The 14,042-nt window shown below is 40.4% G+C and overlaps 1 protein-coding gene across 1 annotated transcript in view; it reads right to left on the reverse strand.

The window, feature by feature from the left end:
• LOC106531086 (FERM, RhoGEF and pleckstrin domain-containing protein 1) overlaps positions 1–14,042 on the reverse strand; it is a gene marked incomplete at its 3' end in the record, with an annotated part of 68,890 nt that overhangs the window by 19,535 nt on the left and 35,313 nt on the right. The window contains 5 exon segments of the mRNA XM_014026852.1: positions 1,439–1,553; positions 4,294–4,391; positions 7,403–7,481; positions 7,588–7,630; positions 7,790–7,894. Coding sequence (XP_013882306.1) covers positions 1,439–1,553; positions 4,294–4,391; positions 7,403–7,481; positions 7,588–7,630; positions 7,790–7,894 — 440 coding nt within the window.

The raw sequence follows: 14,042 nt of genomic DNA on the forward strand, positions 1-14,042 counted from the left end.
GACGGAGCGAGAAACCACAGCAATAATGTTGAAGGAAAATGATCTGTTGGCCGCCTTAGCAGGACACTGAAGCAGTTTGTTGTGGCGAGCAGCAGGGCTGTGTTTTTCATTGTGTCCTGGGTGTGAGTTTGCAAGTGAATAAAAAGATAAATATATCCATGTTTATGAAGAAACAATCTTCTGATGCCTAAAAGCAGATTAAAGCTAAGATTTTATTCACATGCAAGGATAATGTTTCCCTTAAAAAAAATACCGTATGTAWCTGAYTGTGCAGCTTTGAAATCAAACAAGYAAATTCTAAATTTTGTGAATAGTGTGTAATGACTCATGTTGCAGAACCTACTACAGAGTGGACAAAGACAACAAAAAAGACAATGGTAACCAATGGGATTTTGGAGGAGAAGTTTAAAGCCGGGTTCACACCGAACGYGTTTGGAGCAGCCAAAATGCTCCWGCCGCATGCGTTTGGCTGCTTGTCAGCAGCTGTCCGTTCACAYSGAACGCGTCYAAAGACGCGCAATGGGAGGGGCCTCTTTGTTCTTTTTCTGGTTGGTTGATGTTTGAAATGAAGATAAAATAAATAAAATAGCTTTGCTTTATTTATTTAAGAGCAAAAGAACATTGCACACAGATCAGATAATTAATTCACCAGATAATTCAGAGGCCGTCTCACGGACTTTTTTTTTTCCAGACCGGGACCAGACTAGAGGCTGTAGAGGGAGGAGTGTCTTGGTTTTTTTCTGGTCTGTCTTTAATGATGGGTGAAATAACGATGAAATTAATACAATGGATTTGTTTTATTTACTAAAGTTTCACCACACCAGGAACTGATCCACAACTTTCCTGGTACAAAAATTAAGCAGGGTGAGTCAAAAGACACAGGGCACCATTTTATTTTGATCCAATATGGCAGCTTTTCTGGACAAAACCTAAACAATAGGCCCCCCGCACCCACCATCTGCTGGGGTCTTCAAAAACGTGATTTTCCCTCGTCTTTCTGATATAACAGGGTGTCTTGTGACTTTTGACTCAYGCTGCACATCAAAGCATTCCTGGCTTCTTTCACCTGGCACTTCTCTCACTGCTATTAGACTTGTGGTTTTCTCTCGAATCACYCCAGATTGAAAACAGCCTCACTTAGATTTCAGCTCAGATATTCTCTTTAAAACCAGAAGTGTAGGATATTTTTAAAGTGCCTACATATCCTACATAAAATATTGGAGAAACATAAGAATTCACATGTTAACCGTGAAGTCTTCTGCTGGTCAGGGTTAATGAACTTTTTATTTGAGGCTTATTTTTCAGCCTGCCTCTCATTTCTATTGATCTAGATGCCATAAAGATGATCAAATTAAAAAAAAAACATGTTGATATGATTTTAATAGTAAAAAAACTTTGGCTCTAGTGGATTTGTTGACGTTAGGGTGCGCTAACTCACACGTGCTTGCGGTGGCAGTCGATGATCTTGTCTCGGATGGCATCTTGGTCTGGCAGGTACTTGTTATGCAGGAGATGCTGCCAGCTCTGCGTCTCCTCAAAGTCCCCGATCTCAGCTGGGGAGGAAGAGGGAGAAAAAAAAGATTTATTTAGGAGTAAGCAAAAAGTTGAGAAAAAGATTTTATAAAGCCATCAATTAAAAAAGCTTTTCTTGTTGAYGTGTCTCCWTCTGTTCGGTAACAGCAGTAAGAGCCCACACACTRCACCACCTGCAGCTGCACAGATATGGTAAGCACTGGGGCGGTTGCTGTGACAACCTCGTAATCTTCCTCAGCATGCCGTTTTTGAGCTCGCTGCTGTCTGGAAGAGTAAATAAAATCTGTAAACTCTGCACACAGATAGCCTGACGAGCTGCAAAAATGCAAGCCTGCTCAACGGAAATGTTTTGATTGAGTGGTAATTTTACTGAAATGGTGCTATTTGGTTGAAACGTGAAWGAATGCTGACACTGCACGAAAGACACGACGGAGTCCAGCAACATAAACTATCCATACTCAGARACAAGAAAGACATTTTTAAAAGGGATCCATGATTAGTTGTAACAKTAGACTTTATTTAATAAACATATGTTTTTACTGTAAAATAAAGACTGTAAAAATACTGTAGGCTATGTAGTTTTGTAAATTTTTTAAATAAAATTTTAACACGGACTGAACCATTTCATTTACACGCAAAGCATTCTGGGTAAATGATGACGTGGATAGGTCATCGGTGTGAGCGAGCTGTATCCACCCTGAAGGTTAATCTTGGACAATATCTGATGATCGACTCTTTTAAATGAAACCAGAGAGCGTTGACAGAGAGAAGGTAGAAATGACTCAGCCTGTAACTGAAAATATGGATGGAGGACAACAGAGCTGCTTCATGGAAGAAGAACCTCAGCTTAGCCTGTTAGCTTTAGCGTTAGCCCCGATGCTATCACCATWTATATGAATTAGCTCAGCGCTACACATTCTCCTCTCATCACTGAGGTCCTCCAKCCACATGACAGAGAGGGGAACACAAAAATTAATGCTGGGCGGTATACCGTTTTGTACTGACAACCGGTTTTTATTTTTGTTATGATATGACTTTTCTGAATACCGGTGTAAATAGCCTGAACACGTGTGAAACGTTTTGTCGCGGCCGCCAGTGAACTGTTTCCCTGGGGGCACGTTTCCTCGTAGCACCGCTAAATGCATTAGCATGCTAATGTTATTGTTTGAACAACTGGCGGCGGGTGGTGTGTTTCAGCCTCTTATATGGTCTGACATAAAAAAACATCCCATTTTCACCATCACTGAATGTAGTAAACAACTCTTCAGTGATGTGCACAGTTAGATTTAATGCACTACGTTATAATGGAGATGTTATTGCATGGAGACTCTAGCGTGCTTCTATTGTGAAAAGCTCAGGGTGAAGTAGGTTTGTAATGTAGCTGAGTTGACTGGTGTGCAAGGTGAGTTGTCCTTTTAAGTTTTATTAACACGTAATGATAGACCAGATAATTATTTTTTTTTCTCAACCCTTCACGATCGGACCTAAATGCATGATTACTGTCTACAACCAGTCAAAGAAGAAAAGACGTACATGAGGAGGGAAACAGTGAAAGAAAAAAGTCAATAAGCAAAGTTTGTACATTTTTTTATTATCAGCTGAGCTGTGAGGAAAAAAAAATACCGTCAAATACCGTGAAACTGGTGTAATTGTTGAAAATACTGTGATATAAAATTTGGGTCATACCGCCCAGCCCTAACAAAAATGACTCAGTCTGTAACAAGTTTAGCTTGTTTGTCGCGCTAGCGCCGGGCTAACGCATATAAGGCAATATAGCGTCAGCGCTAAAGCTAACAGGCTAAGCTGAGGTTCTTCTTCCATGAAGCAGCTCTGTTGTCCTCCATCTATATTTTCAGTTACAGGCTGAGTCATTTCTACCTTCTCCTCTCTGTCAACGCTCTCTGGTTTCATTTAAAAGAGTCGATCATCAGATATTGTCCAAGATTAACCTTCAGGGTGGATATAGCTCGCTAACACCAAGGACCTATCCACATCATCATTTACCCAGAATGCTTTGTGTGTAAATAAAATGGCTCCATCCATGTTAAAATATACTTTTAAAAATTTACAAAACTAAACAGCCTACAGTATTTTTACAGTCTTTATTTTACAGTTAAAATATATGCTTAGCAAATAAAGTCTAATGTTACAACTAATAGGGGATCCCTTTAAGAAATTCCTCTTCAACAAATAACAAAAAGCACTAAAATAAAATGAAAGATTCCCTGGAAAACAGACTTTAGTTTCCATGTGTCACACATTGTTCTGGATGTGGTATACAGAGAAAGCATGAAATAATAAAGCTCGCGGAGATGAATTGTGATTTCACGGGGACTTTAAATCCGTGTCGGCAGCACACGTTTTATAGCAACTGCTGCTGAAATATCCCCAGAGGCCATTTTTASCTGTGTGTGATTTACAGTCAGCTCTTCCCACAAGAAATCCTTCCCACTTTACATTTCCCAGAACACAATCAGAGCCCCTTTTCTTACATGGAAATCCCAACATCTTAGTCTGAATGTGAACAAATCCACACAAAACAGCAGGAAGTCATGTTTTCTTACACGAGAAAACCACATTTGTTTGCAACTTTCTAGTACATAAAATTACGTGTTGCTTTTAGCCATTTCAGGATGGGCTCCTCAAGAGCTTCGATGCAATAAATAATAAACAACTTCAAAGTGTTAATGTGGCAGCAGTGGAGGATGTTCCTGCAGATAGTCATCAAAGTGAACCAGGACGTGTTAAACTTGTACTCACACTGAATGATGTGGGAAACCATGAGAGCGGCGCTGGTGTCGTTGCAGATGAGACGACCGCAGGCCAGGTCGCGCTTAATCTGCAGGGCAAACAGATACCTGTAGAGAAAAAACAAACAGCGGAGGGGAAACAATGGAAAGATTGTGATTTTTAAGAAATAAAATATTACTCCCTTTTCCTGGGAATAATTACAAACAGATGCTAAGATTATTTCACCTACAATAAACATGTTGCAAAGTYACAAATCAGCATTTTACTGACAAAAAGTAAAGATAGCAGCAGCAGCATAAATTAGATCAGAACAATGTTGTTGGCATTAAAGCCTAATATCTCAAGGACAAAACTGTGTTGATTTGTTCTACACAAACACAATTAGAAGTCGACTTTTCCTATCGTATCTTATTCTTCTGTTAAAAGTTTTCATTCATTACACTACTACCACTAGTATGGTGTACCAGGCCCATTGATACGTGCCGTTAGGTCCCTGTACGACCGCTGCCAGAGCTTGGTCCGTATTGCTGGTAGTAAGTCGGACTCGTTTCCGGTGAGAGTTGGGACTCCGCCAAGGTTGCCCTTTKTCACYGATTCTGTTCATAACTTTTATGGACAGAATTTCTAGGCRCAGCCAAGGTGTTGAGGGGATCCTTTCTGGTGAAGTTAGGATCACATCTCTGCTTTTTGCAGATGATGTGGTCCTATTGGCTTCATCAGATCGTGATCTCCAGCTCTCACTGGAGCAGTTCGCAGCCGAGTGTAAAGAGGCCAGGATGAGGATCAGTGCCTCCAAATCTGAGACCATGGTCTTGAGCTGGAAACCTGTAGGGTGCCTTCTCCGGGTCGGGGAAGAAGTCCTGCCCCAAGTGGAGGAGTTCAAGTATCTTGGGGTCTTGTTCACGAATGAGGGAAGAATGGAGTGGGAGATCGACAGGCGGAYTGGTGCTGCGTCTGCAGTGATGTGGGTGCTGTACCGGTCTGTCGTGGCGAAGCGGGAGCTGAGCCAGAAGACAAAGCTCTTGGTTTACCAGTCGGTCTATGTTCCTACCCTCATCTATGGTCACAAGCTTTGGGTAGTGACCAAAATAATGAGATCGTGGATACAAGTGGTCAAAGTGAGTTTCCTTCTCAGGGTGTCTGGGCTCTCCCTTAGAGATAGGGTGAGAAGCTCAGTCAACCAGGAGGGATTCAGAGTAGAGCCGCTGCTCCTCCACATTGAGAGGAGCCAGTTGAGGTGGCTCGGGCATCTGGTTAGGGCACGTCTCACTGGGAGGAGGCCCAGAGGAAGACCCAGGACACTCTGGAGGGACTATGTTTCTCAGCTGGCCTGGGAACGCCTTGGGATTCCCCCGGATGAGCCAGCCCAAGTGGCTGGGGAGAGGGAAGTCTGGGTCTCTCTGCTTAGGCTGCTGCCCCCGCAACTCGACCCCGGATAAGAGGAAGAAAATGGACGGACGGCACTACCACTACCACTATTACTACTAATAATAATAATAAYAAATAGGAATGCACAATATAGCATTAACGTCTGTATCGCTCCAAGTTAAACTGGGCCAGTATTAACGTCCAATATTGATTTCCCACTTGTTGGCATTTCTGTTTCAGGAGGGGAGATGGTTGGTCGAGCAGAATCAGTTTGCTCAYGTGTGATGCTGTGCAGCCAGGAATAACTGAGAGAGCCATGTCAGCGGTCTGGTCGTTTTTCATGGCATCAAAAAAAGACAAGTGTGTTTGTGTAATATTGGTAAATATCAGTTATCTGTATAACAGGAATATTAATTTTGGATATAAATAGTGACTGAAATTTTCATATCTGTCATCCCTAAGAAGAAGAAGAAGAAGAAAAAAAATAACAAGAAGAAGAAGAAGAAGAACAAGAACACCAAGAACAAGAAGAAGAACAAGAAGAACAAGAAGAAGAACAAGAAGAAGAAATGGTTTGAACTTATATAGTCCCTTATCAAGTCCATATGGACCCCAAAAAAGCACTTAACACTTGCAGTCATTCACCCATTTACACAAACATTCACACACTGATGATAGTGAGCTACAGCCACAGCTGCCCTGGGCACACCGACAGAGGCAATACTAACAATAACAGTAACAAACAACAACAACAACAACATGTTTTAGGTAGCCCTTGACCAGCTTTGTCATTTTGTTTTTACCATCAGCGTGCCTGGGGCTGCATATCAAAATTAGCCTGTGCTGCTAAATTTGGCTCCTTTACATTTTGCATTATTGCCTGGTAAATTAATAAACTTTAAATTTTAGCACAATGATCTTTGTAAAAGCACTCCATGTGCATCACTTTCACTTTACTTTGAGAATCAAGCTGGAATTGGCTTAAAGTATCCAACTTTCTTCACATATTATCTCCATTTTTACCCGAAACGCCCACTGAAGCAAGCACAGGGGATTAACATGAAGAAAGCCAAACAAAAGGGTGGGAAATAACCTTCCTGCCCACTTCCTGTTTAACAGAGTCATTGCATGACGATCTCATCAGATGGATAAAATGAGCCCAAACATCAGCAATGGAAACAAACGTGTCATAATATTAAGGCAGCTACTCTGTTATGAACGCCGTAACCAGATTTACAAAGTGCTGGAAAGATATTTGCTACTCATCTTAAGGAAGTCCAGATGGGAGCCATGGCATTATGGGAAAAAGTCAAAGGTCGGCTCATTCTCTTGTTTATCTTTGGGCAGCATGAAGAGGGATGGTGACGTGAGCTCAAACACAACGCAGGGGGGAAAAACAAAACAGCTGCAGATTATTTTCTTTTTCCAAACAGGTAAATCTAAAAAAATCTATGCGTCTCTCTTCAGCTGCACTGGGACAATAAACGGTTTAACAAGTCTGGTTCCCAGCTGACAGAGTTAAACAAAACTCTTAAGTCCTAAATGTGCCTGACCAAGAACAACTTAAAGCAACGAAAGAGACGACGAGATATTTTTAGAACCATCTATAAACCATAAATGGTGCTTTAAAAACCCTTATGAAGGCCTACCAAAAAATAAAAAACAAACACTTCAGCCAGACAGGAAACCAACACATCTTTAATTTAAAAGGGAGGCGCTTCTTCGGATAGGTGTGGTTTCTGAAACTTACTGAGTCAGCTCCTCCATGAGCTGYGTGTGGTCAGGAGGGAAGAACTTCACCACAAAACGAAGGATGGTGTTTTTAGGCCCTGGATGGAGGAGAGAAATGATGGGATGGGTTAAAGAGGGAAGAGACAGGAAGTGGAAATGTCAGGACCAAATTAAACTTTTCCCATCCATCCGAGAGCTACTCACGTCTGATCTGCTTCAGCGTCGGCTTCAGGAGRTCCAACCACACCTGTCGGAAACAGAAAACGACGTCTTAAACACAGACGCATCAGGACTTTCTCCTAAATATCAGCCAGCTTTTGCAAAACATCACACTGAAGTTTGTAACAATAAAATAAATAAATAAATAAATAAAAAGCTGAGAGAAAGCTCTCCAGCTGAAACTTACAGTCATTTTCCGTTGGTCTTGATACTCGAGTCCAAAATAGTCCCCTTCGGTCAGGTTGAGATGGACACAAACCAGGTCAAACAGCACTTTACCTGATGAGCGTTGCTGGAGAAAGAAGAAAGAAATTAATTAGACTAAAATATAAACAAATAATGGAGGTACATAAAAGCAGAGAGAAAATATCCAGAGAAGCTCGTTAAAATGGCAGGACAAGAGTCCGTCTCAAATATTATTTTCATGCTATTTTATCAAATACATTCCTGTAATTGGTATTTAGTAAGCTGTGACAGTGTTTATGTTCTCATGTTTGATTTCCAACAAGCCTCACCATTAGCAGGCATCGGACCTCAGACAACAAAGTTTAGATCTAATAAAGAGAAGAATGACGAGCATGTGACGAGTTATACTTCACAACCTCAATGACATGATAGTCAGGTGTGTGTTTTTTTCCAGATGGACAATTAATAATCGATAATTAAAAATGCGATCCTCTACAGCAGGGATCATCAATTCCGGTCCTCGAGGTACGCAGCCATGCATGTTTTACTTTTTTCTCTGCTCCAACACACCTGATTCAGTCAGTGAATTACCTCTTCCMAGATCTGCAGARAAGCCTGATAATCATCTATTCATTCACATCAGGTGTGCTGGAGCAGAGAAACAAGTGAAACATGCAGGSCTGCGGACCTMRAGGACTGTAATTGATTATCCCTGCTCTACAGTTTCCAACAGGAACGTGTCACCACACTGCCTGGGGSAGGCACATGCTCTCCCAGACAACACAGCCATGGAGAGCAGCCTGCGTCTCCACGCTGTCTCTGTGCACAAAAAGTGGCCAGTCTCCATCCAAGAGTTCTTTTGACTATCTTCAAAAGTTTTGACTATTTTGATTTGCTCGAACAGTTGTAAAGATGGCTGTATTTTCTAACACCCCTGGTCAGAGCTCCTTAGAGCAGAAATGAGAGCAGCGCATTGCAGCCACTTTTCTGTATAAATATGGCGCTCCAACTCAACAACAAGACTTGGTGTATACACTGTAAGACACTAATGTCAAGGGGCTGTGAGTGGGGAGAAAGAYGTGCAATTTTCATCATGCAACCATGTCAGCAAGACAACTTCTYACTTTCTCTTGGACTCCAAACCATGCTTGAGAATCTAAAAGGCTAAAAGCTGTGCTGGAATAAACACAGACGTGAAACCAGACCCAGAGTTAGCAGCTCAGTCATTTTCCCATCAACACTTCAGGCTAAATGTCACTGGTCTGCTAAGCTGCTGAAACACAACAGAGTGGTCAAATATTCAGACACTCCAGGTGAGTTTTAATAGGAGCTCTTGTGAAGGTGCACATTTTCAATAAATGGTTTTGTTGAATTTTCCCAATACACTTAAAATTATGATACACAACACGGCTGGAGTAAGAAAAACTGYATTTACTGTGCTTAATGTCCCAGAAAGTCCATTAAAGGTTGTGTACCAACATACCTAGGCACTTGTGTTCCAATTTGTGATCTAGTTTGAACAACTATCTTCAAATACGTCACAAAGTGGGACAATGGAAAAACACAAAGAAACAGGGTTCCTATTCACTCTGAACACAAGAGTCTGGAATGCCAGGGGGCCAACGATTCAACATGACACTCCTTTTCCCATTCCGCTTCTTTATTGCCTTCTTGTAYATCCAGTTTCATTTTGTCTATTTTGTCCTAAGTGGATTCTTTATTCTGACAAGAACGCCTCAAAAAAGGCCTCTCCCCTTTAAGTTTCAACATGTAACTGTTTTCAATATGTTTCCGAAATTACAAAATATACATAGTACACCTAACAAGCAAAATAATCTGAATATAAAGAAGTGTTTCCAGAGCATCTGTTYACCAAAATCAACCATACTTCATCTACTAAAGACCTGCCACTGAATGTGTTCTATTAAATAAAATACATACCTTTAGATTACATCATTAGCTTAGCAAATGGCCCATATCTTGCATTGCAAATCTCATTTTTACTATCTGTTTCAAATCATACAAGACACTGATTACACCAACTGTGTAGACAGTGGCTGCTGCAACAGCGTTGCAAACAAMTGAGAGGTATTTAAATTCACAACCACGACAATATGAAGCAGTTCAGCCATGCTGCTGATGAGAAACCGATGCAATTCATCCCATAAAACTGTTAAAGTGTCTGTAAAAACTGAGTAAGAAATTCTGCAGAAACTAAACTTTAGCATTTTAAATGCATGTGTTGTCATAAGTCCTAGTGCTAAATCTGTCACCATCTGGCTACCGCATGCGAGTGTCTTCAATCTGTTTGTAGAGACACACCCACTCACTGTTCATCCACCCACACACCAAAAATACACCACATTTTCTGCACATTGACACAAGCTGAATTCTTAAATTTATACAATTACAGAACGATAACTGGATCCATCTGTTGTTGTCTTAGCTTATACTGGTTTGAAGCTTGGATCTCCGGGTTAAGGTCAGTTAATCTTGGTTTAAACATGTTTAAGAGGAAAGGGGAGAAGTGGGTAAACAGGTTGGAGGACAACCTTAGAGAAAAYTAAAAGAAGAAATCACGCTAGAAAGAAAAGAACAAAACATGTCCTTTTTTATTTCCTTTCAAGCCTGGATTGTTCTTCTAAACCTGACATGGATGACCCATTGCGTTTGCAGCTTTTTCTCATGAAACAGCTTTTTATTTTCTCTTCAAACAGGCTTCATTAGCAAAAGCTCGAACGGAATCTCCTCCAGGAAGCGTCCAACTTCGACAGCTCAAGTTCCAGTTTTTCCACAGAGCAGAACAATGTTGGACYTGGAGGAGCTTCTGCGTGACCCAGGAGGCACAAAGCGGGGAGATATATAGTTATAGACTGGTGTAAAAGACAAACAAATAAAAACAGAAAAGAAATAAAAGCCTAGAATTTCACATTTTGTTTGAGTTTTATCACCCACCATTTAATGTTTGACTTAAGCTGTATGAATCCTGACCTAAAGTTTAAAATGWGACTTGGAATCAGCTGAAACCAGAGAAAAAATGTTCTTAAAATTTGGAAACAGAGTCCTGTCTGAACTGACAAAATAAATGTTGGGACAGTATTTTTATAACGTTTAGAGGAAAAGCAATTTCCTCCAATAACAGCGAGCCGTTCTCCAGTAACTAAAGAAAGCTTGTGTGCACGCACCAGGGATATAACCAATACCACGTTGAGATAACGGCTCACACTGGAATGCAGAAGATAAAATCTTCAAAATATCAATTCCAGTTATGAAAATAGACAAACCCAACAGGCAGGATCTTCTCACAGCAAACACACGTCTTCAAGGTATTCCTGTTTCAGCAGCTACTCTGAAGTAAAACTGCTTTAAAGCTCTGACTTTGTTCCAAAAAGCTGTTTGTGGTTAGTTTTCCRTCCACGCAGCGAGCTGGAAGTTACAAGACAAGAACCTGAGTGTAATCTAAACAGTATGGGAGAAAAATAAAATAAAAAATAAAAAGCTCAAATGAAAAGGTGAAAGCTGAAGTGCTGAAATGCGAGGAAAAGTAAGGTTTACAAACAGGCGTCGACCTTGTAGGCGAGGTCAGATGTTGTAGGCYCTACCACAAGCAGAAAGTAGTTACATTTTTATTAAAGTTGGTCACAAGTGTGGTGAAAGAACAACCAACATCACAGCTGCAGCTTCAACTAGATGAGTCTGCAGCAACACTTTAGGCTCTGGGAACATTTTGCAATATTAAATTCCACTGTTTGTCGACTGTGCAGTTTTTTTGTTTTTTGTATTTTTTATTTTTTGTCTACTTTGCATCTGCATGTTTTTATGCTTTTACTTAATGGTTTCATGTGGGGGAAGGAACAGGAGAATTTAAAACAATACCAACAGATGGCTGCTAACATCCAGGATAAATGTACTATTTTATTTTTCTCTGGCTGATCTACTATCACATAGCACTTTCTACTGGGAATTGACAAAAACTGAATTCTCAAAAAAAGCTTTAAAAAAACCCTGCTTTTCTCTTTATGTCATGTTTCTGGAAAATCATACCATTTTTGTGTGATACAATACATTTTGTATGGGCGTGAGCTGATTGGTTTCAAGGTATACAATGGTGCTGAAAAGTACAGGCATCAAAACCCCTAAAAATGCAGAAATATAGGTTAATTCTGATAACATAAGCTTAAGGGCTGAATGAGCTGACAGACAGATGAGCAACAGCCAGAGCAGCAAATGGCTAAACGAGCTAACGACTAGATGAGCTAACGRATACATTGGCAACCAGATGGATGGGCACATAGGCCCGTCACGATAAAAAATTTAACTGGACGATAAACTGTCTCAGAAATTATTGCGATAAATGATAATATTGTTGGAGACCTGTTTAAACTACTATAATGATATAACAACCCCTGTTTATGGATGTTTACATTAAAATTTACATAGTGCAAAAAGAGAAATCAACTATCTGAAGCCCAAGGTGTCGCCAGCTGTATGACAGCGTCAGAAAACTGAAGACGCTCCTCTGGCTAAAAGCCTGTTCACAAGCTCTCATACTACAGAGGTTAGAGACCATGCACCTGGCAAATACCTGACACCAGAGCTCACTCCTCTACGCTAGGAAGTAAAAAAGAGGGAGACACGAAGAAAACAGAAAAGTAGGCAAATGAAAATTATTGTCTTCATTTTAATTTAGCTTCCTCAGTTTAATTTAGCATATGATTATTTAATTTATTGTTTATTGTGGCAAGCCTATGAACAAACAGCTAGTTGAGCTAACGAACAGATGAATTAATGGGAAGATGAGCTAACAGCTAGACGTGCTAACAGATGAATGAGCTAACAGATAAGCTAATGTCTAGAGTTAATAGCTAGTACAAGAAAAGCCAATACAAAAGTAGGTTTCCACAATTTTGAACCAACCTCAAAACTGCTCATTTGCACACGTTTATATTAAAGAAAGTATTTTTTAAAGCATTTAAAATAAACATTTGGACTTCCTAAACTTAGTGAAGTCAGATTTCATGTCTTCCTTCATCTTGGAATAACTTTAAAGAGAGGAAACGATCATATGACTGAGGTAAAAGATGATACTGTTTTCATGCAGCCTTTTTTGTCAAAAAATACTTGGCTTCCTCCAGCCTAAAGAATGTGGATCTGTCCCAGCAGAGCCAAAACTGAGGTCCTTTCACTTCAAATCACAAGCACTTCTTTCAGCAAACTTCCATCAATGAAGTGTTCTTAGCCAGCCAAAAAAATTAATTAATAAAAATACTAAGAGTCAAATCCAAAGTCACAGACACAGTTCTCCATCAGGATATTTTCTGTTAAATTTGTTTACAATAAAACATTTCAGGGGGTGTTTACTCGAACTCAGAATTAGAGTCTGAGAAAAAAATAATTCCTGGCTGACCTGCAAAGGCAGTGTCCAGTTTCCCACAGCTGTCTCTCTGGACTTTACTCCTCTCTTCTACGATAATTAGAAGGTTCTGCAGGGAGTCATAACAACTAACCATCCATCAGCTAACTGTGCTGAAATCTGGAAACCAACATCAAACCAAGCCTAAAGAAAGTCACCAAAAACAGCTCCAGACACGGAAGGAATCTGCACGTCTGTCTGAAATACACCAATGTTCTTGCGTGTGAATAAAAAACAGAAAAAAGGCTTTATTTTTTTTTAGTTAGTGAAACAGAAAAAAGTCAAACACCCAAAGAGATCTATCTGTGAAGTCATTCCATCTGTCTGTTTACCTTCAACATTACTCTGAACCTTTTCATAGCAGCAAATACGATGAATTATAAAGTTCTGTCACAACTAAGTACAAAAATACCCTTTATATGTGGTAGAGTGGGGCCAATAGATGACAAGAATCTCAATCTGTATTACTTCACATCCAGTTTTGACACACTAACATGATCTGCTTAGTAAGTGTAGATGAAGTCAGCTTGGTTCTACAGGTTTTGGACTTCCTCTGGAGTCATTCTCTCATCTGTCGATTGTCCAGACTCCATGAGGGTTTTTGTTTATTGAAGAAAAATGCCAAAAAACTGGCCTGGTTTAAACCAGACCCCTGTCCTTCACTTTGCTTCGTACAAGGGTCTGGACTTGCTACATAAAGAATCATTTCTTGCAGGAGGCGTGGCCTCTGCTGAAGCATGTGTGTGTTGTCGTGTGAAGGAGGCTAAGCTAAGAAGCTAACCGGAAATCTCGTGTGCTGTAAACAACCCTACTGAGAGGAGAAATATACCGAGCCGAACGA

This window comes from Austrofundulus limnaeus, unplaced genomic scaffold (assembly GCF_001266775.1).
Source record: "Austrofundulus limnaeus strain Quisiro unplaced genomic scaffold, Austrofundulus_limnaeus-1.0 Scaffold596, whole genome shotgun sequence".
Taxonomy (NCBI): domain Eukaryota; kingdom Metazoa; phylum Chordata; class Actinopteri; order Cyprinodontiformes; family Rivulidae; genus Austrofundulus; species Austrofundulus limnaeus.